At 38.4% G+C, this 24,377-nt stretch overlaps 1 protein-coding gene across 1 annotated transcript; it reads left to right on the top strand.

The window, feature by feature from the left end:
- Positions 1-1,263: 1,263 nt before the first annotated feature.
- LOC307053191 (stabilizer of axonemal microtubules 1-like) lies at positions 1,264-2,953 on the top strand (the record flags this gene model as incomplete). Its single annotated transcript, XM_079704488.1, has 2 exons — positions 1,264-1,803; positions 1,943-2,953. The coding sequence occupies exons 1-2, from the start codon at positions 1,372-1,374 to the stop codon at positions 2,951-2,953; spliced, it is 1,443 nt and encodes a 480-aa protein (XP_079560614.1). The 5' UTR covers positions 1,264-1,371.
- Between the last annotated feature and the right edge of the window lie 21,424 nt (positions 2,954-24,377).

The following is a 24,377-nucleotide window of genomic DNA, read 5'->3' as shown; positions in this document are numbered from 1 at the left end:
TACCTATCCCACCCCTCTAGGTGGTCACAAAGCACCGAGCTGATGGCCCTGTGCTATGTGGCTGCTTCCCACTAGCTATCTATTTTACATATGGTAGTGTACTTATGTCCATGCCACTCTCTCACTTCGTCCAAGCTTACCCTTCCCCCTCCCCGTGTCCTCAAGTCCATTCTCTACGTTTGCATCTTTATTCCTGTCCTGCCCCTAGTTTTTTCAGAACAATTTTTTTACATTCTATATATATGTATATATATATATATATATATATACATATATGTATATATATATATACATATATATATATATATATATACACATATATATGGTATTTATTTTTCTCTTTCTGAGTTACTTCACTCTGTATGACAGACTCTAGGTCCATCCACCTCACTACAAGTAACTCAGTTTCTTTTTATGGGTGAGTAATATTCTATTCTATATATGTGCCATATCTTCTTTATCCATTCATCTGTCAACGGGCATTTAGGTTGCTTCCATATTCTGGCTATTGTAAATAGAGCTGCAATGAACATCGTGGTACATGTATTTTTTGAATTATGGTTTTCCCTGGGTATATGTTCAGTAGTGGGATTGCTGGGTCATATGGTAGTTCTATTTTTAGGTTTTTAAGGAACCCCCATACTGTTCTCCATAGTGGTTGTATCAACCGACATTCCCATCAAAAGTGCAAGAGAGTTCCCTTTTCTCCAAACCCTCTCAAGCATTTATTGTTTGTAGACTTTTTGATGATGGCCATTCTAACCTGTGTGAGGTGACACCTCACTGTAGTTTTGATTTGCATTTCTCTAATTATTAGTGATGTTGAGCATCCTTTCATGTGTTTGTTGGCAATCTGCATATCTCCTTTGGAGAAATGTCTATTTAGATCTTCTGCCCATTTTTGGATTGGGTGGTTTGTTTTTCTGATATTGAGCTGCATGAGCTGGTTGTATATTTTTGAAATTAATCCTTGTCAGTTGCTTATTTTGCAAAATTTTCTCCCATTCTGAGGGTTATCTTTTCATCTTGTTTATGGTTTGCTTTGTTATGCAAAAGCTTGTAAGTTTCATTAGGTCTCATTTGTTTACTTTTGGTTTTATTCCCATTTCTCTAGGAGGTTGGTCAAAAAGGATCTTGCTCTGACTTATATCAAAGAGTGTTCTTCCTATGTTTCCCTCTGCTCCCGCGCAAGGCCGGCTCAGGGAAGGAAACAGCAGAGCGGACTTTGCAAAAGCGTCACTTAAGTTTTCTCTGGAGTCAGTATTCAGGATATTTGCCAAGACCCAGGAGACTCGGCGCGCCCCCTGCGAGGCGGTCGGGGTCTAGGAGGCAGCGGCGCGGGATGCTCTGCGCCGGCCTCCAGGCCTCTGCATGGCTCGGGTGAAGAGGAAGTGCATCTGCGACCTGTGCTCCTGCGGGCGGCATCACTGTCCACCCCTCCCTACCAAGATTTATGATAAAACAGAGAAACCATGTCTTTTCTCCGAATATACCAAGAACTACCCTCTCTATCACTCTTATCTGCCCAGAGAGTCCTTCAAGCCCAAGCTGGAGTACCAGAAAAGGTGCACGCCAATGGAAGGCCTGACCACATCGAGGAGAGATTTTGGGCCTCACAGGGTGTTACCGGTGAAGATCCGCCAGCCCGACCCGTTTGTCCCAAGCAAAGAGAATATGGATCTGCTCACGACGTATAAACAAGATTACAACCCGTACCCTGTCAGTCGAGTGGACCCCATCAGACCTCAGGACAGGAAATATCCACGCGGGGACAAGATGGAGTGTCTGCCTACTTATAAAGTTGTAGGCAAGAGAATTCCCTGTGGATTCAGAGTTGGCTAGCCAACACAGTGCCCTTATTCCATTGGAGTGCCATGTTTGATTTGTGTGGATTATAGAGACTTAATGGCTGTCACTCCACAGATGACCAGGGAGGCCTGCTGATTATTTACCCTGGAACCAACCAAAACGAGAACTGCTTCGTCTGCCACACAACTACCGGCCAGCGTCAACCAAGTTTGATAGCCGAACCACACATCAGGATGACTACTCCGTGAAGGGCCTGGTGAACACCATGAGCTGTAAGCCTCTGGCCATACTCAAGCTCTGTAACATCCCCCTGGAGAATACGACAAACTACAAGATGAGCTACGTGGCCCACCCCATGGAGAAACACTATGTGTATGAGCCGGAGAAGTTCAGACCCTGTGAAATACCCTTTGAAAGCCTTACCACTCACAACGAGTCATACCGGGGCCTGATGGGGGAGCCAGCCAAGAGCTTGAAACCTCCAGCCAGGCCTAGTGTGCTAGACACGCCGTTCTGTAACACCACTGAATTTCGAGATAAGTACCAAGCTTGGCCAACGCCCCAGATGTTCTCCAAAGCTCCCGCCACCTATGTCGCTCCTGAAAAAAAGATGGACCTTCTGACGACAGTGCAGGCCCACTACACGTACCCTAAGGGTGCCCCAGCTCAGTCCTACCGACCGGTGCTCTCGGTCAAGAAGGGTGGCCGCTTTGAAAGCTCCACCACGACCAAAGAGGACTATAAGCAGTGGGCCAGCATGCGGACCGAGCCAGTCAAGCCTATCCCCCAGCTGAACCTTCCCACCGAGCCCTTGGACTGCCTGACCACCACAAGAGCCCACTATGTGCCCTACCCTCCCATCGCTACCAAAAGCTGTAAGCCCCCCTGGTCTCGCCCTCGAGGAAATATCCCTGTGGAGGGCCAGACCACATATACCATCAGCTTTACTCCTAAGGAAATGAGCAGGTGCCTGGCTTCATACCCTGAGCCTCCCAGCTACATCTTTGAGGAAACAGATGCTTTGGGGCACAGAATATACAGGCCAGTTTCCCAGACAGGCTCTCAGCGGAGCAGCTGTCTTTGTGTAGGTGATTCAGAAAATCCTAACCAGCAGGAGTTGACAGTGTTTTTTCATTTTGGATAACCTGTCCATTGGTGAAAGTGGGTTGTTAATGTTCCCTACTATGATTGTGTTACTGTCGATTTCCCTTTTTATGGCTGTTAGCACTTGCCTTATGTATTGAGGTGCTCCTATGTTGGCTGCATAAATATTTACAATTTTTATATCTTCTTCTTGGATTGATCCCTTGATCATTATGTAGTGTCCTTCTTTGCCTCTTGTAATAGTCTCTATTTTTAAGTCTATTTTGTCTGTTATGAGAATTGCTACTTCAATTTTCTTTTGATTTCAATTTGCATGGAATATCTTTTTCCATGCCCTCCCTTTCAGTCTGTATGTGTCTCTAGGTCTGAAGTGGGTCTCTTGTAGACAGCATATATATGGGTCTATGTCTTTTTATTCAGCCTGTCTATGTCTTTTAGTTGGAACATTTAAACCATTTACATTTAAGGTAATTATCAATATGTATGTTCCTATTACCATTTTCTTAATTGTTTGGGGTTTGTTTTTTTAGGTATTTTCCTTCTCTTGTTTTTCCTGACTAGAGAAGTTCCTTTGGCACTTTCTGTATAGCTGGTTTCATTGTTCTGAATTCTCTTAGCTTTTGTTTGTCTTTAAAGTTTTCAATCTCTCCGTCAAATCTCAATGAGATCCTTGCTGGGTAGAGTAATCTTGTTTGTAGTTTTTTACCTTTCATCACTTTAAATATGTCCTGCCACTCCCTTCTGGCTTGCAGAGTTTCTGCTGAAAGATCAGCTGTTAACCTTATGGAGATTCCTTTGTATGTTACTTGTTGCTTTTCCCATGTTGCTTTTACTATTTTTCTTTGTAGTAAATTTTTGATAGTTTGATTAATATGTGTCATGGCGTGTTTCTCCTTAGATTTATCCTGTATGGGACTCTCTGTGCTTCCTGGACGTGATTGACTATTTCCTTTCCCATGTTAGTGAAATTTTCAACTGTAATCTCTTTGAATATTTTCTCAGTCCCCTTCTTTTTCTCTTCTTCTTCTGGGATCCCTATAATTTGAATGTTGGTGCGTTTAATGTAGTCCCAGAGCTCTCTGAGACTGGCCTCAATCTTTTCATTCTTTTTTCTTTATTCTGTTCTGCGATAGTTACTTCCACTATTTTATCTTCCAGATCACTTATCCGTTCTTCTGCCTCAGTTCTTCTGCTCTTGATTCCTCCTAGAGAATTTTTCATTTCATTGATTGTTTTGTTCATCATTGTTTATTGCTCTTTAGTTCTTCTAAGTCCTTGTTAAACGTTTCTTGTATTTCCTCCATTCTATTTCCACGATTTTGGATCATCTTTACTATCATTACTCTGAATTCTTTTTTAGGTAGACTGCCTATTTCCTCTTCATTTTTTGGGCTGGTGGGCTTTTACCTTGCTTCTTCATCTGCTGCATACTTCTCTGTCTTCTCATTTTGCTTAACTTACTGTGGGGTGTCCTTTTCACAGGCTGTAAGTTCGTAGTTCCCATTGTTTTTTTGTCTGCCCCTAGTGGGTAAGGATGTTTCAGTGGGTTGTGTAGGCTTCCTGGTGGAGGGGACTGGTGCCTGTGTTCTGGTGAGTGGGCCTGGATGTTGTCTTTTTGGTGGGCAGGGCTGCATCCACTGGTGTGTTTGGGGGTGTCTGTGAACTTACTATGATCTTAGGCAGCCTCTCTGGTAATAGGTGGGGTTGTGTACTTGTCTTGCTAGTTGTTTGGCATGGGGCACCCAGCACGGGAGCTTGCTTGCCATTGAGGGAGGAGCTGGGTCTTAGCATTGAAACAGAGATCTCTGGGAGAGCTCTCTCTGATTAATATTATTTGGGGCTGGGAAGTCTCTTGTGGTCCAATGTCTTGAACTCAGCTCTCCCACCTCAGAGGCTCATGCCTGACACCAGGCTGGAGCACCAAGACGCTGTCAGCCACATGGCTCAGAAGAAAAGGGAGAAAAAAATAAAGAAAAATAATAATAAAAAAATAAAAATAAATAAATGCAATAAAATTATTAAAATAAAAAATTGAAAAAATTAAAATAAGAAAAATAAAAAAAAGCAATGAAACCAATAAACAAATTCACCAATGATAACATGTGCTAAAAGCTATACTAATATAAACATAAAAATCAGAAACAAGTCAGTCACAGACAGCAAACCCCAATTCTACAGTTGCTCTGAAAGTCCACCACCTCAATTTTGGGTTGATTCATTGTCTATTCAGGCATTCCACAGGTGCACGGTACCTCAAGTTGATTGTGGGGATTTAATCCACTGCTCCTGAGGCTGCAGGGAGAAATTTCCCTTTCTCTTCTTTGTTTGCACAGCTCCTGGGGTTCAGCTTTGGTTTTGGTCCCCCCTGTGTGTGTAGGTCGCCCTCAGGATTCTGTTCCTACCCAGCCAGGAAGGGGGTAAAGCACCGGCTGGTTAGGGGGCTCTGCCTCACTCATGCTGGGAGGAGGGAGGGGTACAGTAGTTATAACTGGAATGCAGGGCAAGCCTGCAGCAGCAGAGGCCAACATGACTTTGCAACTGCTTGTGGTGCACTGTGTGTTTCCCCGGGGAAGTTGTCCCTGGATCACGGGACCCTCGCAGTGGTGGCCTGCATAGGCTCCTGGGAGGGGAAGTGCTTATAGTGACCTGTGCTTGCACACAGGCTTCTTGGTATCAGCAGCAGCAGCCTTAGCGTCTCATGCCCGTCTCTGGTGTCGGCGCTGATAGCTGCGGCTCACGCCCATCTCTGGATATCATTTAGGTGGTGCTCTGGATCCCCTCTCCTCGTGCACCCCTCAACAATCGTCTCTTGCCTCTTAGGCAGGTCCAGACTTTTTCCTGGGCTCCCTCCCGGCTAGCTGTGGCACACTAGCCCCCTTCAAGCTGTGTTCATGCAGCCAACCCCAGCCCTCTCCTTAGTATCTGACCTCCAAAGCACGAGCCTCAGCTCCCAGCACCCACCCACCCCAGCGGGTGAGTAGGCAAGCCTCTCAGGCTGGTGAGTGCTGGTCGGTACTGATCCTCGGTGTGGGAATCTCTCCGCTTTGCCCTCTGCATCCCTGTTGTTATGCTCTCTTCCATGGCTCCTAAGCTTCCCTCCTGCCCACCCCCAGTCTCTGCCAGTGAAGGGGCTTCCTAGTGTGTGGAAGTTTTTCCTCCTTCACAGCTCAATCCTAGAGGTGCAGGTCCTGTCCCTATTCTTTTGTCTACATTTATTCTTTTTTCTTCTGCCTTACCCAGGTACGTGGGGAGTTTCTTACCTTTTGGGAGGTCTGAGGTCTTCTGCCATCGTTCATTAGGTGTTCTGTAGGAGTTGTTCCACATGTAGATGTATTTTTGATATATTTGTGGGGAGCAAGGTGATCTCCACGTCTTACTCTTCTTCCATTTGAAGGTTCCCTTCGTATGTTTCTGTTTTAAAACACTTTATTTTATATAAAGTGTTTAAAAGTTTTTTAAAGTTGTTGATTCCTTAAATCGAACTCACAACCTGTAGCCTATAATTCATGCTGGAACAAAGCTTATCTAACACACAAATTTTCTCCACAAGGGATATAGTAGCTTTCTCCCACTTTGAAACACTAGACAGCATTTCAGCACTATGTTTGGGGGCTATTTTAAACATCAAAATCACCAATCAAAAGCACAAAAATGTGAAAAATGTGACACCTAATATACAGCAAAAGGGGCTTTTTTACAGTATACGAACCAAAGCAAGAAGTCAGTGATTCACCTTGATCAACCTAACTGGGAACTTTTGACTGAGGTCAAAAGTTAAATTTATTCACCATTCTGCATACACACATGTCAGGGAATGACCAAAAAAGCACTTCAAGTATTGATTTTAGTTACAAATACAATTTAGCAAATAGGCAAATAAGCATATAAGGAATCTGCTAATAATGAGGATCAATTCTGTCTGTGTGTTTGTATAATCTCTATATAAAGTTGTATTTTTTAGTATTATGAGCATTTTCATTTCAAAAATTATTTAAATTCATGCTTTGAAATTACTATATTTGGTATATGATACTAGTATACTTTATATGATTAATCAATTAATCAGATATTTTTAAGAATCAAGATTTTTGCACTCCTTTGGTATTATAAATAATTTTTTCAATGAACAATTTCTTTATTTTTCCTAATCTATCTTCCACTAGGAGTATGTAAGCTTCATGTAGTCAAGGATACTTTGGTATTTTGCTCACTATTAGAATCTCTTTCCCTGGATGATTCCTAGAACATAGTGGATGCTCAATTAATCTTTGAGTGAATAAATAAACACACCTAAACTCCTATGGGATGAGGAGATCTGGATTCACTGACTTCTACTCTCAAAAGGAAAAGAGAAAAAATATTCTTCCATACTTCTAAGACATGTGTTAGTCTTAAGAGTAAAACAAGAAGAGATTCCGTAGTGAAAATTAATCTTCAAGTTTCCTATCTATCTCAGAGTATATCCATCCATATCAGAGCAAAATAACAAAGAGTTTCTACTTTAGATATTTGAAAGGGGATTACATTTTCTGTTTTCAAAATAATATTTTTTCAGAAATAATTGAAAATAATACATACCACTTTTTAAGTTAGTATAGTTTAAGGTCAATATGGCAACATAATCTATTTACATATCTGAGTAAAAACCATTTGAGAAAGCCATCTGTATAGAAGGAATCTATAACTAATGTGAATAGTTTATGTATTCTGTTATAGAACTACTATATAATCTAGCACTGTACATAGTAATGATAAATGTAATTACTTGAATTTTAAAGTAAAGATCTGACCATGTGAACCAGAAAGAATCACTAAATGCATTTTTTGAGTAAGATGAATGTCCCTTACGCTCAACCTAGCTTAAGTTCAACAACCCATTAGCAAGGGAAGTTCTCACATGGGTAGAATCTGCTTTTTCTGTTTCCTCTCAAAGGCTTAGATACATGAATGTCAATTTCCTAAGAAAGTAGGTCAGTATGGTTAAGAATATTTGAGTGAAACAGAAAAGTACAGTGGTGCCTATTGATTAAATGGATGGTCTCTGCTTTGCTTTAGGGAAAATACAAATCTTAGATCCTTCTTTAACAACTCGCTGAGTTCCAACTCACGTCTCTCAACCTCTAGAAACACTATTGAAAGTATTAATTATTAGGATTAATAGTCTACATTGAAGTAACCGTAATTCAATTTGCAATTTATACAAATATTTTGAGTCATTCCCTCCACCTTCCATAAAGATGCCTATAAGAAATATTATTTAGCCATTCAGTTGGATTTTCTGATATGCATAATAAATATCTTTAAAAATTATGCTTATGGTTTTCTACTAGATTTCTCACAAGAATATGTTTAGTGACCTTGACACAAAATATATTCCATAAATTGGTAGGCATGGAGTGAAGTGAAAAAGTGAAAGAGAAGTGAAGAAATGAATATAACATGTGAAAAAATCTTCAATAAGTTTATGAATAAAAATGATAGAGAAAAAGAAGTAATAGTGGAAAGTTGTTTTTAAATTTTGTTTTAAGCTTTGGGGACATTAGAGTATGTCTGTGTGCTTAGGGGGATGACCTATGGACTAAAGAGAAAAGGATATCTGGGTATTCATCCAAACCAACTTCATAAAAAAGGCAGTCACTGTTAATTCTATTTCATTTAAATAATATAATAAAGTGCTATGAGGAGTATTAATTTCAGATGATAGTATGCTAAAGATAAAACCAAAGAAAAGGAATATAAATCATTTTTAGTTTGAGGAAACATTACCATGTGGCTACATAAGTACTAAATTAAGAAAAGAAATATATGTAAGTAATTTTTATATTAGCATTTAACGTTATATTTTTACATTTTCAAAAATAAAGGTAAAAATTGAATAACTGAAATGTTTGTTTTATTTATTTTAATAAACAATTATTATTTATTAAATAAGTGTGATAAATCATTTATCTATTAATTTGTTATATTTTATTTTTCCTTTATTCCTCTAGATAAAAAGTAGAGGATTCTCATTTTTAAGTAAAGTGTTCTAACACTATACTGTTGAAGGTTTAATAGGATGACAATTGAGATGAAAAGCAGACTTCTAGGTAGATTGTTGTAGACACAGATAGTAGAAAACATTTTAAATATAAGCACAGTGGCATTCTTCTGCCACTGGGAGAATAAATCTAATAAGCTAAACTATTATGTCACTTTTGAGAGCAATCTTAGCATGGGTGGTGGGTGCATGCATCAGCAAAGGGCATCCCGTAAAGAAAGTTGGTCCTAAACAGTGGTGATTTAGGTGGTTTTAACTGAAATGATGAAACTAAGAAATTCTACATCTTAGATTTGGTCTAAGGATCTGCTGGGCTAAGATTATCCATGAACATTTTCACATTTCTGCACGTAGTCTAGACTTTATGAGCCAAGGGCAAAGGTTAAGTGATAGTAAATTACTCCGGAGAGATTCAGAGACTTATCTTCCCCAGAGCCATTTGCTTGCATTCCAGGATTGTGAAGCTAGAGCTCCCTCTCTCCCTCTCCCTCCCTCCATTTCCCCTCCCACCTCAAACAGAAGGGGCAGCTGTGCCACCCAACTAAATACCATCTTCGATCTCATAATTTCAGCATTGCTCTCCTGTGTTGCACCCACACTGCAATACAGGGTAACATGAGCCTCTCACATCCAAGAAGATTGGCCTCTGGGAACTGACACGAAGATGCTCTGTGAGTAATAAGTTATCTGTTCTCTGTTCCAGAGACCTGATGCTTCCTGTCAGAATATTAATTGCAATAAACAATTAGCAGTTTCTTGGCAAAGGGCATCACAGAGAAAGGCACAAAGTCACAGCCCTCAATTTTTGCTCAATGAAGATCTTACTTTTAAATGAAATCACCATTACAGAAAGATTCAAGCCAACATCTTGACTCTCTTTATGGCTGATATTTCTCATTTCTTGCAAAATTATATTCAAGATACATCCACTCTTGAGCTGCCTCACCCCCACCTACCTAATACTCATCTAGTTTAAGTTCTATTTGTATCCTGTCATTTCTAGTGGTGGAAACTACGTGAATATACACATGCTGTATGATTTAGATCTGAAAATAGGAAAAAGTAAACGTCTAGCTAGCTTTCCTTGGGGTTTCCTTGGATTCGTGGATATTATGTTTTATTCCCTATTCAGAGGATTCCTTCTCTAAATGTTCCTTTCTACCTCTGTGTTTCTAGAGATGGAAAAACTTATTGACTCCTGTATCATTTTTATATCTTCCTCTTGCTAAGCTAATTTATTCCTACTATTCCCAATCCTGTCACATTCTTGACAACAGCATTTGACAAAGTGTTCTTTAAAATAGTTTAACCTATCAGATGGAGTGAGTATTTTGGGTAGTAAATATCAAGAAAAAATATACATTGTTCAAGATATGATATTATAATTTATGACATTTAAAAATAAACTTAATAATATTAGGTTCACACTAAATTAACAATAACATATTCTCATAATTATAACAATGAAATTGAAATATTTTAATCATTTCAAATAGGTGAAATTATTTTTACAGATTTAATCTTCATTTTAAATATTGAAATTATGAATACAAATTACCATTTAGTTTTTCAGTTGATAAAATTGATTGCAACACTTTAGAACTTATTAGCACAGACCTCATAAATCACAGGTTTCTTAAATATCGGTGACATGAATAAAACTGACAGATACTCTTCTTAATATTCACAAATGCTGTTATTAACTGTGTCAGCAAAGCTGTTAGCAAGCCGAATAGGGCCTAATTGTTTCTGGATATGACATTTGTCTTAATATTACTATAGCACTTTCATGAGTTGTATTACAAGTCTCTGCCCCAAATGAGTAGACATTTTTATTATGCTGTTTGGGTTTGGCCTGATCACCTGCATTCTTCATACACATTCACACTTGGGACAGATGCCTGAAACTTCATTCTGAGTATAAATAGTGACTTTAAAAGTCTAACCTCTGGACCCAACATTACACATATAATAGAAATAAATTATTTAATCTTATTTATGAAACACAGAGCAAAGGCAATGAAGTAAAATAAAAGTAAGATAGATATTAGATTGTAACCATAGAGGGGCACGTTCTAGAATTTGGGTTCCCATAGTTGTAAACATTCATCCCACCCATGGAGAAGATAATTTCTTTCTACCCCAAAATATCATACCTTACTGCACTTTGGTATCAATATACCACAACATCCATAGTATTATATTTAATGGGAAAAGGGAAGATAGGAAAAATAGCAGCAACCCCACTATAGAGTTTGAGAAGCAGCTGCCTACTTTGTTCCATTTTTGAGACCCAGGCTGTGGTTATTCTGATATAACTCCTACCAATCATGAGCTCTGGTGTTTAGTGGGAAAAGCAAAAAAACAACAATTATAATCCAAACCTCTTTCAAAACTTTAATTATTAAAATAAAAAACTTTGTCACTTAAAAAACTATTTTAACAATATTTACACATATTAATTCATTTTATTTTTTTCCTGAAAGTTTGTAGGGCAGATTATTTGTATTATATGAGTGAAGGTCAGTGAGAATATTGTAGAATCATTAATGACAGGGCTGGAGACATCAATATATCTGATTTAGTGGCCTTTTAGTTACTCATGCAGGCTGAACACTTAGACACACAGTCTGTGAACACCTACAGCCCTACACTCAAGCCCTGGGACCTGCAAAGACACTAGACAGCATTCCTTTTGCTGAGTCTCCTCTGGTTAGGATCTCAGCATTGAAAACCTAGGAAGGAGCATCTTCATAAATATTACACCCTATTTGACAATTAACAAGCCCTGGTAGTGAGGGAGATTGAAGGAAGAGGAACAAATGTTGAAGAACATCAATTCCTCTTGCATGAGGACATTGAGTTAACCTGATATTTGTCTATGGTCTCCAGTACCCTAAGCTAGCTAGGGCTGTTGCCATGACATTTCAACCTGAAAAAGCAAGCGATGATGGTCTCAAGGCAATGAGGAGTAAAAGCAAATGTCACTTTAAAAAAGGGCACGGGCTTCCCTGGTGGCACAGTGGTTGAGAGTCCGCCTGCCGATGCAGGGGAAACGGGCTCGTGTCCCGGTCTGGGAAGATCCCACATGCCGCGGAGCAGTTAGGCCCGTGAGCCATGGCCGCTGAGCCTGCGCGTCCGGAGCCTGTGCTCTGCAGCGGGAGAGGCCACAACAGTGAGAGGCCTGCGTACCGCAAAAAAAAAAAAAAAAAAAAAAAAGGGGGGGGCTGTTCTGGTCTATCTAGCTCTTCTTCTCAGGAGTTCAAGGCAGGCTTCAATCAGTTTAGGGTTTTCTAATGTTTGTAATTTCATCAGAAAGCTACAAGCAATTCTAAGAGCAATATCTTAAATCTTTGACATCTCCCCTGGGTATATTATTTCTTCAAAGACTTGCCCCAAGCCATGCCAGTGGGGAGAGATTTGTGATAATTTCAGAACCTAAACTCAATTCAATCTTCCCAAGAAAAATTCTTTATAACCAAAGATTACTCACAGCATTCCAAAATTGTAAACCTTTTGAAAAGAAACCAAAGACATGGTGCCTTAAACTTTCCATTTCAGGATGAGGAAACTAAGAGCTTAGAAAGGTCACATAAATGGTTTCTTAGTAGAATTAGAACTATGACCTAACTACTGACTCCTAGTCAAATATTATTTCCCCCTAAATCTACTCTAAAACTTAATTTCCTCATGAAATCCTCTCCGTGACAGATATTTCTGGAATGAAAAAGCTGTTTATGACAAAAAAAATGTTCTTGTACAAAGGACATAATCATTTTTCCCTCTTCTCTGTAAGACAGTATAATCTCACACTTCCCTAAAAACATGGTATACTATGATGGTTATAAATAGATATGCAGAGACCAATACTAAATAATGCCAACCGTCATTAAGGGAATGCTTTACAGGAAAAAATACTTATTCAATTTTTAACGTTTGTATGATTTTCCTTCTTCATTCTGTCAAAAGTACTTGCCATTACAAGAAAAGACAGATAATCAGATACATTTTTTTAAATTAATTTATTTATTTTTGGCTGTGTTGGGCCTTTGCTGTGGTGCACAGGCTTCTCATTGTGGTGGCTTCTCTTGTTGTGGAGCACAGGCTCCAGGCGCGTGGGCTTCAGAAGTTGTGGCTCATGGGCTCTAGAGCTCAGGCTCAGTAGCTGTGGCGCACAGGCTTTGTTACTCTGCAGCATGTGGGATCTTCCCGGACCCGGGCTCCCACCTGTGTCTCCTGCATTGGCAAGCGGACTCCCAACCACTGCACCAACAGGGAAGCCCTATAATCAGATATATTTTGAAGGTTGTCTTCTGAGTCCACACATGACACCAATACTCTTTTCAAGGAGCAAATGGTACAGTCAAGGGGGTAATTTTTTAAAATGTAATGAATGTAACAAAGGGACTATTTACAGTGGTGAGGTCAAGGTTAAAAGAACTAAAGTAAAGATGATGAAGCACCCAGATCCAGCAAGAGCAGAAAGTCATTAACTGTCCCTTGCCTGACGCGACGAAAGGAGGGAGATGATACCAGAACTTGACAAGAAGCAAGAGCTGGGATCAGCAGAAAGGTCTCTCAACAGGATCTGAGGTTACAGGCAGAAGGACAGAGCCACCTCTGAGGCCAAGCAGGAAGTAAAGGGAAGAATACGTACTCCGACCACTCTCTCCTTGCAAATACCAATTTCCTGACAGTACCTCCAATTGTCTGACCCCAACCAGAATCTAGAGGGGAAAGGAGGTATAATGAAGCAGTCTGTAAAAAACATCCTTCCTGGGCACAGAGCAGAGTGGAAATGGGAAGAGAAAAGATCTAGATGCGCAAACAGAAAATAATTAATAGAGTTGTTATTAACAATGTTGTGCTTTCAATCAGTGAATACAATCCTAACTACTATCTCCTAACTGAGTGAGACAAACACGATTCAAACGGTATGATCAAAAAAAAAAAAAAAAAAAAAAGGTATGATCAAATTACTCAGAGAGCAAAGGAAGAAGTATTAAGCCTGCCAATTTGAGTTGGAGAATGTCATAGACGGTATTATAAAAACTGGACGCTGAAAGGAGAAAAATAACTTGAGCAGAGAGACAAAGAGGGCATTATTAATGAGTAGCTTAGTTTGCCTCGAACATATAATTAGTGGAGTAAAGAGGTGTTCAGGAAGTGGGGAAGTTGCAGGCTATTTGACCAAAAGGGCACGTTGAGATTAGATTTCTAAGAGTTTGGGATTAATTCTGTTAATAATGAGGGGAATACATAAGAGTATAGAGAGAGAAGACATTGAGATATCATGATAATGTGGGATGTAGTGCGCATGACCTCCTCCTGCATGTCTTGAAGAAATATTATGTAGAATTAAATACATTTCATTTTTTGTTGGATTTGTGCAGATGTAGTAGTCTCTGTCAAATGGTAAGCACTTAATAAAGTGCTTAAAAAGAGGAATAAATTCAGATTTTGTGGGGCATATATATAACTTGGGAAACTATGTTTAAGAAAAGGAGTAAAAATTAAGGGAAGAAAATTAGATACATAGTTTTAGACAAAGTCATGTAATTAAGTGGCCTTACAGCTTAAGCCTCATTAACTTCACAGTAAATCATCCTCTGCTCTGGATTGGATAAATGGACACTGTCATATGTATAGACAATTACAATAAAAGTAAATTTTGTAATAGAGAAAAGTACTGAGTAAGCAAAAGAAGCCTTGGTTACTTTTTCTCATTGTTACAGTGGGGGATGGAATGAGAAACAGTTGTTGAAAAATTTAAGCCAATAAGCTGTCCAGTAGTTAATTGATTCCAAAAAGATTTATGAATGCATATAATGTGCCAGGAATTAGGCTAGAAAATATAGAGGGAAAAGATGCAATCAGTGCCTTCTAGACAGCACATTATAATGGGAGAAACAAGGAATTCTAAATTACAAGCTGTGGCCAATACATGAAAATGGTGCTGGGAGAATACAGAAAAGAATTATCTTCATTAGTCTTGGTTCTCTATAGTTGGAATTATGACGAGAGATCAAATGGGGCATGTAAGTTAGATCTCCATTATCAAGGAACTGATGTGATCACATTTTCATTTTGGAAAAATCTTTGTTAGCTGCATGATGGAGGATGGATTGGTGATAGTATAAGCAGGGAAGCTACCACAGAAAAAGGGTTGTGGGTGAGATGGGAAAGGAAATAATTTATAATAAACAGAATTAAGACATGGCAATGTGTACTGAAGACAGGAAAATTGTAGTAGAGAGAATGAACAGAGCTTGATTTTGGACAGTTGGACAATTATATGAATGGAAGTGAGAAAAGGAGGAACATCTTTTTGGATTAACTGGGTGTTTTATGCCTTTAACCAATGCACAGAATATAAGAAGATCAGATTATGGAGAAATGTTAACGAGTTCAGGTTGAGATATGTATCTTGCATCTGACCTTCCTGTAAGCAGGTGAACATACAAATCTGGAGCTTATATATCTGGGTTCAAGATAGAGATTTAGGTAATGGACATACACATGGTAGTCGCAGCTATAAGCATGAGGGAGAACACAAATAAAGGCTGCATTACTTCCATCTCGAAGTAATTTTTAAAAACCCTGAATAACAGTGGCTGAAATATAATAATATTTATTTTTCACATTAAAGTTCAGAGCCATTTTTTTCAGGTTTTATCTGACAGCACCAATCCACAAAATCCCCAGTAATGCATTGTTTCAATTTATCTGGCTCTGTAGCAAAATTACCCCCAAATTAAATGACATAAAACAAACATTATGCTGAAGTTGTATGGGTGAGGAATTTGGATGGGTCACAGTGAAGATGATGTGTGTTTGCTCTAGTGTTGAGAGTGTAAGCTGGAAGATTCAAAGACTGGGAAATGGATTCATCTGAAACCTTGTTTAGTCATAAATCTGGTGGTTGTGCCTCTCCCATGGTGTCTCTTTACTTTTCACTTTCTCATAGCATGGGGGCTGAGTCCTAAGGGTAAGTGGGAAAGAGACCAGGTAATGCTGTATTTCCTTTTATGACCTAGCCTCGGAAGTCTTGTAATGTCACTTCTACCACATTCTGTCCTTTGAGATCATCACAGTCTCATCCAGTTTCTAGTGGAAAGGAAACCACTTGCCTCTCTGTAGTGGCAACAGTAATAGGTAACAGGTTCTAGAACTCTGTTTGAGGTGTGAAATATTGCTGAGCTCATTTCTGGAAGAACAATCTATTACAGCTTGGATCCTTCCAATGTATTTATCTGCCATCTCTATAGTGTGACCCTTATCCTCCTGGTGCAAAGTTTCCTCTCTAATACAGTATCAGGATACAGGAAGGATGTGTCTAGGGCTCTCCTAAGGAAATTGCTAAAAACTGACACAGAAAATATCCATTTATATCCCATTGACTAGAAGGTAGTCACATCTTCACATCTAGCTGTAAGAAAAGTGTGGAAACGTATTGTTCTGTGTGGCCATTTTTCCCAGCTAAAAATGAAAGCACACGGGGAAAAAATCAATTAGCAATCTCATTAAGAGATAATAAAATTAGTAACTATATGAAATATGCTTTGTATCTACATAAAGTTTCAAACAAAGTTTCCACATTTCCATAGATAATTACATTGAAGAAAGCTAGCTGCTATTTTAGAAAGAAATCAGTTCCTTACAGACACATCGCTTCTATTGTAATGTGTAGACTCATGAAAATTATGATATTCATCATTTTAAAACAAATTATTCTTCAAGAGTGTCAGTTTTACTGTCTGCTAACTTGACTTCCCCTGCTTCTGAATGCTGACTATTTGGTTTGTTTGACATGGTGTCAAATCAGTTTTAAAGTGAGACTGTTGACAGCTTTTGAAAGATCAATTTTGAAAGATCAATTTAAAATGAATTTATTGAAGAAAGAAGTGTACTTTAAATATTTTTTGCTCAGGATTAGCAATGCCATCATTAATTCTGATCAGGGCTAAAAGCATTATTGTCTATTCCCAAATAAAACATTTAAAGTGCAGTTTTCTGAACAATGGAAAAAAGTGTAATAATGGAATAATAAAATAGACTCCCACTACCACAGCACTGAAAATGACAGACAAAATAATAGTGAGAGACATTGCTGGCTCTGTTTTCACCTATATACTATCATTCAACAGGATCCCTCAGAACCCTTTTTCCTTAATCCATTAATATGCAATGCTACAGAATGGAGATATAAAGTTATACATTTTTGATATCGCATGATTTCTCAGACCCTTTAATAGTCCAATGAATATAGTAAATCTCCAAGAAGAGATGCATTCTGCAATATTTTCTAAACCTATTTGTTCACAGATTTTCCTTCTTACAAAGCATCTTCAAAGGAGTAAAATGTCTCTAGTATTCCCTCTGCCTTGGGAGAGAAACCGTTTTCCTTATCCTTGTCTCTTCCTGTTTTGGTTATAAATATAATCCAAATCACATACAGTTTTGCTCATACTTATACCAGAATTCACTCAAACATATATGAATGTATTAAATAGCAGGTGCAGCTAGGTGTGGGGAATGCACAAGTTTAACTGATCTGGATATTATCAGCTTATGTCAAGGAACTCAAGAAGTAGTCTTTTCTCTACCCAATTCCACTGTCTTGTTTTGGGCAAGGTGCCATTCCTCTGTGACTTCACATCTCCCTGAACTGTCCTCCTCTCGTCATTATATACAATTCTCTGTGGCCATGGGTCTCCTCTATTACTTCTTGAGTAGGCTGCCTGGAGGAGATTATGTTTGATTTGAGTTTTAGAAGATCAGCATGAACTTAGTGATTGAGAAGGGGAGCTGAATATTTTAGATAGAATCAGGAGCAAGAATCTTGGAGTTGTAAAACTTCGCATGGAGCACAGGATGAGAGAGGATAGAAACCAAGGCTGAAGCCTGGTTACAGAGAAGCTTGTACATAATTTAAAGGAGCTAGGACTTTATCCTGTTGTGTATCACTGAAGGAACTCAACAGTGATGAGCTCTAGCAGTGGAATTCGATTTTCACTTTTAAAGATCATTCAGGTCATAATATAGAACATAAATATAATTCTGTATAGTTTATGGCTAGTTAACCAGCAAAAGAATTTGCTAAAGGATATCAGATCATAGAAGCATTGAGATGTCTAGATAAACAGGCTTGAGATTAAACTTATTGGAGAAATACTCAGAACCTCACCACAAGCTAGGTTAGTGACAGAGCTTTCCCTGATGACAGTAATCAACCCAGACTCTCTGCAAAAGAACAACCTGACATTGAAACCTGTGCCACCACTTCTGCCACCACCTCTTACAGCATAAAAGATACCTCACCACTCACTTCAGTACTAGATTCTTGTCCATATGTGTCCGAGTAGAACCCAGATCACAAGGCCACATACTAACTGCATGGGAGACTAGGAAATAGTAGCTTTGGGATTCTACCATTTGAAGGAGGAACTTATAATGTGAGCTCATATCAAAATGAAAAAGTTGAAAATTGTTCAAAATATAAAGGCAGGCAAGAATAAAAAATAGGAGACAGTACAGGAGGAAAAGCAATTGTCCAGGCAAGGAAAGTTAGCACAGCAAGAGTCAGAATGATTCAGATGGTGAGGAAGGGGAAAAGTGAAGAAGCAGTTAGGATATAAAATAGACCATAAGTTATAATTGATACATGCTGAAATATGAATCTAACTTTTGACTTTAAAATGCCAACTGATAGTAGGCCTTTTAACAAAATAAGGGATACAGAGGACTGCAGTCTGTTTGAGGAATATTGAGGAGTAGAGGTGATAAATACAATGGCTATTTTTAGAATATAATGAGTTATTTTGAACATAATGAGTTTGGGTTAGCCATAAGCATCCACTAAAAAACATCCAGAAAAAAACTGATTTATAAGTTTGATACTATAGAGCATTCAGGGATAAGAGAATAGATTAAAAAGCATAAACATATGGGTGGGAGTTAAAACCCTGAAAATGAAAATGAAAGCCCAATGAATGTGAACCAGCTTATAATAAAACTATTGGAAAAAAGAACATTGCAGTTCCTGAATTTTTATTTATTTATTTATTTTTTATTTACATGGTTTGCATCACCACCTGTTGAGATGGGCATGTGGGTTTAGAGGCTCCAGAGTAGTATATTTGTTACCTATTGCTGCTGTAACAAATTACCACGTTAAGTGGTAGAAAATACCACATTTATTTTCTTTCAGTTCTGGAAGTAAGGAGTCCAAACAGGTCTCTCTAGACTAAAATCATGGCATTGGCAGCACTGTGCTCCTTCTGGAGGCTTTAGTGCAGAATTGGTTGCTTGATTTTTCCAGCTTTGAGAGGCTGCTGTATTTCCTGATAGTATCCTTTCCTCCATTTTCAAAACCAGCAGAGTAGCATGGGCAAATCTCTCAACTCTAACTCTTCTGCCTCCCTCTTCCACTTATAAAGACCAATATAGTTACAGTTGACCCTTGAACAACTCAGGGTTACTCCCCTCTTAATTTATAGTAGGTCCTCCATATCCTCCGTTCCTCCACATCTATGTATTAAACCAAACAGGGACCATGTAGTACTGTAATATTTACTACTGAAAATTAACCCAGTATAAGTGGACCCATGTGGTTTAAATCCACATTGTTCAAGGGTCCACTGTACATTCTGCCCACCTGGATAATGCAAGACAATCTCCTTATTTTAAAGTCAGCTGATTAGTATTTTTAATTCCATCTGAAATGTTTATTCCCCCTTGCCTTATTCACATAATATGTTCACAGTTTCCAGAATTTAGGACATGGACATCTTTACCGGCATGAAAGCAGTATTCTGCCTAACACAGGTGGCAACATGTTTTAATCTTTGGGTAATATCCTTTTTGTTTTATTCTCCTAGTCCTTTCATATCTTCTGTAACCACATGCTAGCTCTGAATCTATTTGAATTTTCTAGAGGGGTTTCTGTATTCCTGACTGGACACTGACTGAAACAAAGGATTGAGATCTGGGTTTATTTGACCAACGTAAGAATTTTTCTGGTAGAGAAAACAGTTGGGACAAAGTCCCTGAGGCTTGACAAGATGTGGTGTGTTCAAAGACACATCTGAAGGCCAGTGTGGCAGTAGCATGGAGAGGGGGGAGCAGTCAGAGGAGGAGGGGGTGCAGATGAAAGCCCAGGGGAAGGCCCTAGATCTATTCTGAAGGAGACAGGAAACCATTGGAGGGTTTTGAGCACAAGTGTCTTCATTTGACTTAGAATTTGAAAAGGATCACTCAGATTACATGGAGACTAAACTGCAGTGTGTTTTAAACTTCAAGTTTCCTCCATGCACATGTTAATAACACAGTTACAGCATTGTACAATATGGACCTGCACTCACTCTGACCTCAACAGCTTTCTCAGTCCTTGTTAGCAGTAAAATCTTTAAAATATTTTATATGATTTGATTTTTTAAGTGTTCTTCTGGTCACTGAACTTCATTCAAATTGAAGGCACAATATGTCTCATGCCTATCCTGTTCCTTTTCCTTGCATGTACAGCTGAATTATGTGCTAAAAAAAAACACCCTCAAGTTATCATTTCTGCCTTAAAGCTATTTCACTCTAAAGATTTAAGCAGAAAGAGAAAAACAAAGCACAAAAGAAACATAAGTAAAGTGCTCAAGAGAGGGAGTGATTAGCATCTAAGCTTCTTAAGCATTGAAATTACTTTCTTAGGCATCTATAATACAGAATTAGAGTGATCAATTCAGCTCACACATAGAAAAGTTCCCTGTATTTTTAAAAAGTATTTTTGCTAGCATATCTGATCTGGGAGAAAGTTTTTGTCGCCAACATTTTAGAATGGTGGATTTTTTTTTTCTTCCAGAAACATTGCTTATGCAGTAGTACAATTCCATTAAGTTTCTGGAAAAAAAAGTTTTAAAATTCAGATTTATTTTAGAATAGAAAAAAAAAGTGAATGCTTACCTGAAAATAAATTTCTTAGACACTTAGATTTTATCTCTTTTCATCATCTTAGTTATTCTATTCTGTCTAAAGCACTGTAAAGGAATTCAATTAAATAACATTCTAAAATTTTTGTCTTCCCTATAAGGCAGTAGCAAAAATCCATTAATTTCCACACTGTATTTGAAAGTGAAAATTAAAGTTAAATATGAATGATGAGTTATTTTCAATATGATGATACTAATAAGACCATTAATAGATATCAAAGTATTTGAAAGGTTATAAGTGCACTGCAAATGCTATATATTGTTGGTAATAATTTTATAACAGTACTTAACATATATTTGCCACTCACATTGAGAATGAGTTCCAAATGGATTTCCCCCAAAGAACATAAAGTTGGAAAAAGTAAATACAGTAGATTCCCTCTTTTTCAGAGGGGTGAAATGTTAGAAATACTTCTCTCAAAGGAAAAAAAAAATGCCTCTAGAAATCAGCCTGCTGATATGCTATTTCCTGCCAATTTATGTCCTTATCTTACAAATTCAATGTCAATTCAACTATTGGATTTGAACTACAATAATGATTTGTACTGCATTAGCATACTTATCAAATGTAGGTTTTTATGAGATACTACTTAAAAACTAAGAAATCTATATCAATCTTCTGCATTACCTAAAAATATATCATGAAGGATAATATGAAGTATATTTAAAATTCTTCATGAAAAACTGTATTTCATGATGTGGCTTATATTCCTCATCTGTAAAGTGGGGTTAATAATGAAACTGTACAACTCAGACTGGGACTTGAACCCACTGTCTTTTAATTGAGATCACACACCTGGTCTCAAGACTTAATGAAGATCAGGTTCTTTATGTCTCATCTCAGAAAGAATTCAGTGACAGACAAAGTGATAGATAAGAAGCAGGTTTATTTAGAGATATTCACATTCCATAGACAGAATGCATTCTGTCTCAAAAGGTGAGAGTGGCCCCAGAGCATGGGTTCATCTTGGAATGTGAGAGCGGCCAAGGGAGACACGTACTCCACAGAGTGTGGGTCATCTCAGAAAGTGAGAGACTCCAAAATATGGGGTGGTTAGTTTTTATGGACTGGGTAATTTCATAGGCTAATGAGTGGGAGGATTATTCCAACTATTTCAGGGGAAGGGGTGGAGATTTCCAGGAATTGGGTCACCACCCACTTTTAGGCCTTTTATGGTTACCCTCGGAACTGTCATGGCACTGGTGGATGTGTCATTTAGCATGTTTATGCATTACAATGAGCACATAATGAGGCTCAAGGTCTACTGGAAATCGAATCTTCCACCACCTTGGGCCTAGTTGGTTCTGACCAGTTTATGTCATATGCTCAAAGGCTATGCCATTCTTTTAGAGGTTGTGCCCTGCCCTCTTCCCTCCTGTTTCATTAATAGTACTCATCCCTTAAATTATCCTTTTGTCATTTATGTTTGTTTCCTTTATATTGTTGTCTTTATTTTTAAAATTAATTAATTAATTAATTTTATTTATTTATTTTTGGCTGCATTGGGTCTTCGTTGCTGCACATGGGCTTTCTCTAGTTGTGGTGAGTGGGGGCTACTCTTTGTTTCGGTGTGCAGATTTCTCATCGTGGTGGCTTCTCTTGTGGCTGGGCATGGGCTCTAGGCATGCAGGCTCTAGAGCGCAAGTTCCGTACTTGTGGTACACGGATTTAGTTGCTCCGTGGCATGTGGGATCCTCCTGGACCAGGGCACGAACCTGTGTCCCCTGCATTGGCAGGTGGATCTTAACCACTGCGCCACCAGGGAAGCCCTATATTGTTGTCTTTAAATTAATTAAATGAGAATGTTTTTTCATTGTCCCAGGATTAATTTACTGTCTCAGGAGTGTCACAGAGTTTAACAGTGTTTTTATGATGTAAATTTTTAGAATGAAAAATATAGCCTCCATTTGATAATTAATTGTATTTTTGAACGTCTTACTCAATCCATTAATCTTCACATTCTCCCCACCCTTCCATATTAAGTAGTAAAGTAACATGGCATTTCTGTGATTTGATTATTTTAGATTAACTAGTTTCTACAATATTTACAACTTATTTTAATATATGTCATTTTTTCAGTGTGGTATTATGCAGGTGTTATCTTGGCTAAAATATAATCCTGTACAGCTAGCATGCTAATTCAGAATACATAGTCTATATATAGCTATTTAGTATTATTTCATCAAAGCTGCATATCAGAGATGGCTCTTATAAAGATTTTTAATTTGAATCTGATCAACAACCTACATTTATAAAAATGACATTGCAAATGTCAGAAATGGAGTTTTATTGGTGAAAATAATGTTCCATAGACCAGCATGATAAATATTTTGAATAAGTCCTCTTTGATAAATTTGAATGTATTCCAGTTGTGTGAAACGGCTAAGATATTTGGAAACACTCCCCACACATGAATAGGCAGTGTATAGAAATTAAGTGAGGCAGGACAGGCACATGGGGATGGCACTAGAGGCTTGATTCTTAAAATGTACTGTGTCCAACCACTGGTTTAGGTGGATCTGTGATACCAACCCCAGTGGTTATAAAATCCTGCCTGGGTCTGGAAAGCTGAGGGTCTGACTTACCTGAATCCTTTAAGATGTGGTCAGAACACCCAAAAAGACATAACTGCTCGTTCAAGCTGACAGAATGAACAGTTTGAACTGTTTTGTGCTTGCTTGCTAATGAACACATGATTAATAAATGTCAGCAAGGGTGGCAGAGAATTTGGGACTTGCTTTTATTATAATCTGTTGAGCAATTTGTGGGAGAGTAGTTCATTTCCACCCACTGCAAATTTTTGAAGGCTACAATGCATTACTCAGCCAGCTTGGAAACACAAGTATATCCTACAAATTCAACTGTTTCTCCTTCAAATGAAGCAAAATGAAAACCAATATGAAAGGATGTATAGCAAAGATAAAGATTGGCTGGGTTAGAGAATATGACTTTGATAGAGTCAGAGGGTATGATTTTAAAAGGAACTTCCATACAAATTTATCTGAGTATGAGAATATCAAGTTCCTCCTGAGCACCCATTTCCAAGGGAGTTTTGAATTTCAAACACTGCCACCACCTCACTTCTCTTATCAAGTAATTCAAGGTTGCCTCAACTTCTGGTTTCCTGGAGATCATAATCCACGGACAAGCCTTGTATGAGCTACCCAACATCTTTGTCCCATTAGGAGTTCAAACCAATAGTGTCAGGACCAGATGCACTGGGGGCTTACCGTTTGGTCTACGGCAGTTTTTTTCTGGCTCTTGCTATACAAGGTAAGCAATCTGTTTCATTCTAGAAGGGTCAGAGAGTCTGGAGATTTGCCTGAGTCTCCCACTGAAACACAGGAGTAACAACCCCAGCCCCCTGCTTTATATGGTCCATCAGGTTCTGTTCCCTGTCTTATGGGTGTGTAAATACCCTCTACTCACCTCCCCCAAGATTTAA

Source organism: Hyperoodon ampullatus (genome assembly GCF_949752795.1).
Source record: "Hyperoodon ampullatus genome assembly, chromosome: 5".
NCBI lineage: Eukaryota > Metazoa > Chordata > Mammalia > Artiodactyla > Ziphiidae > Hyperoodon > Hyperoodon ampullatus.
This window is presented reverse-complemented; position numbering and strand designations above follow the sequence as displayed.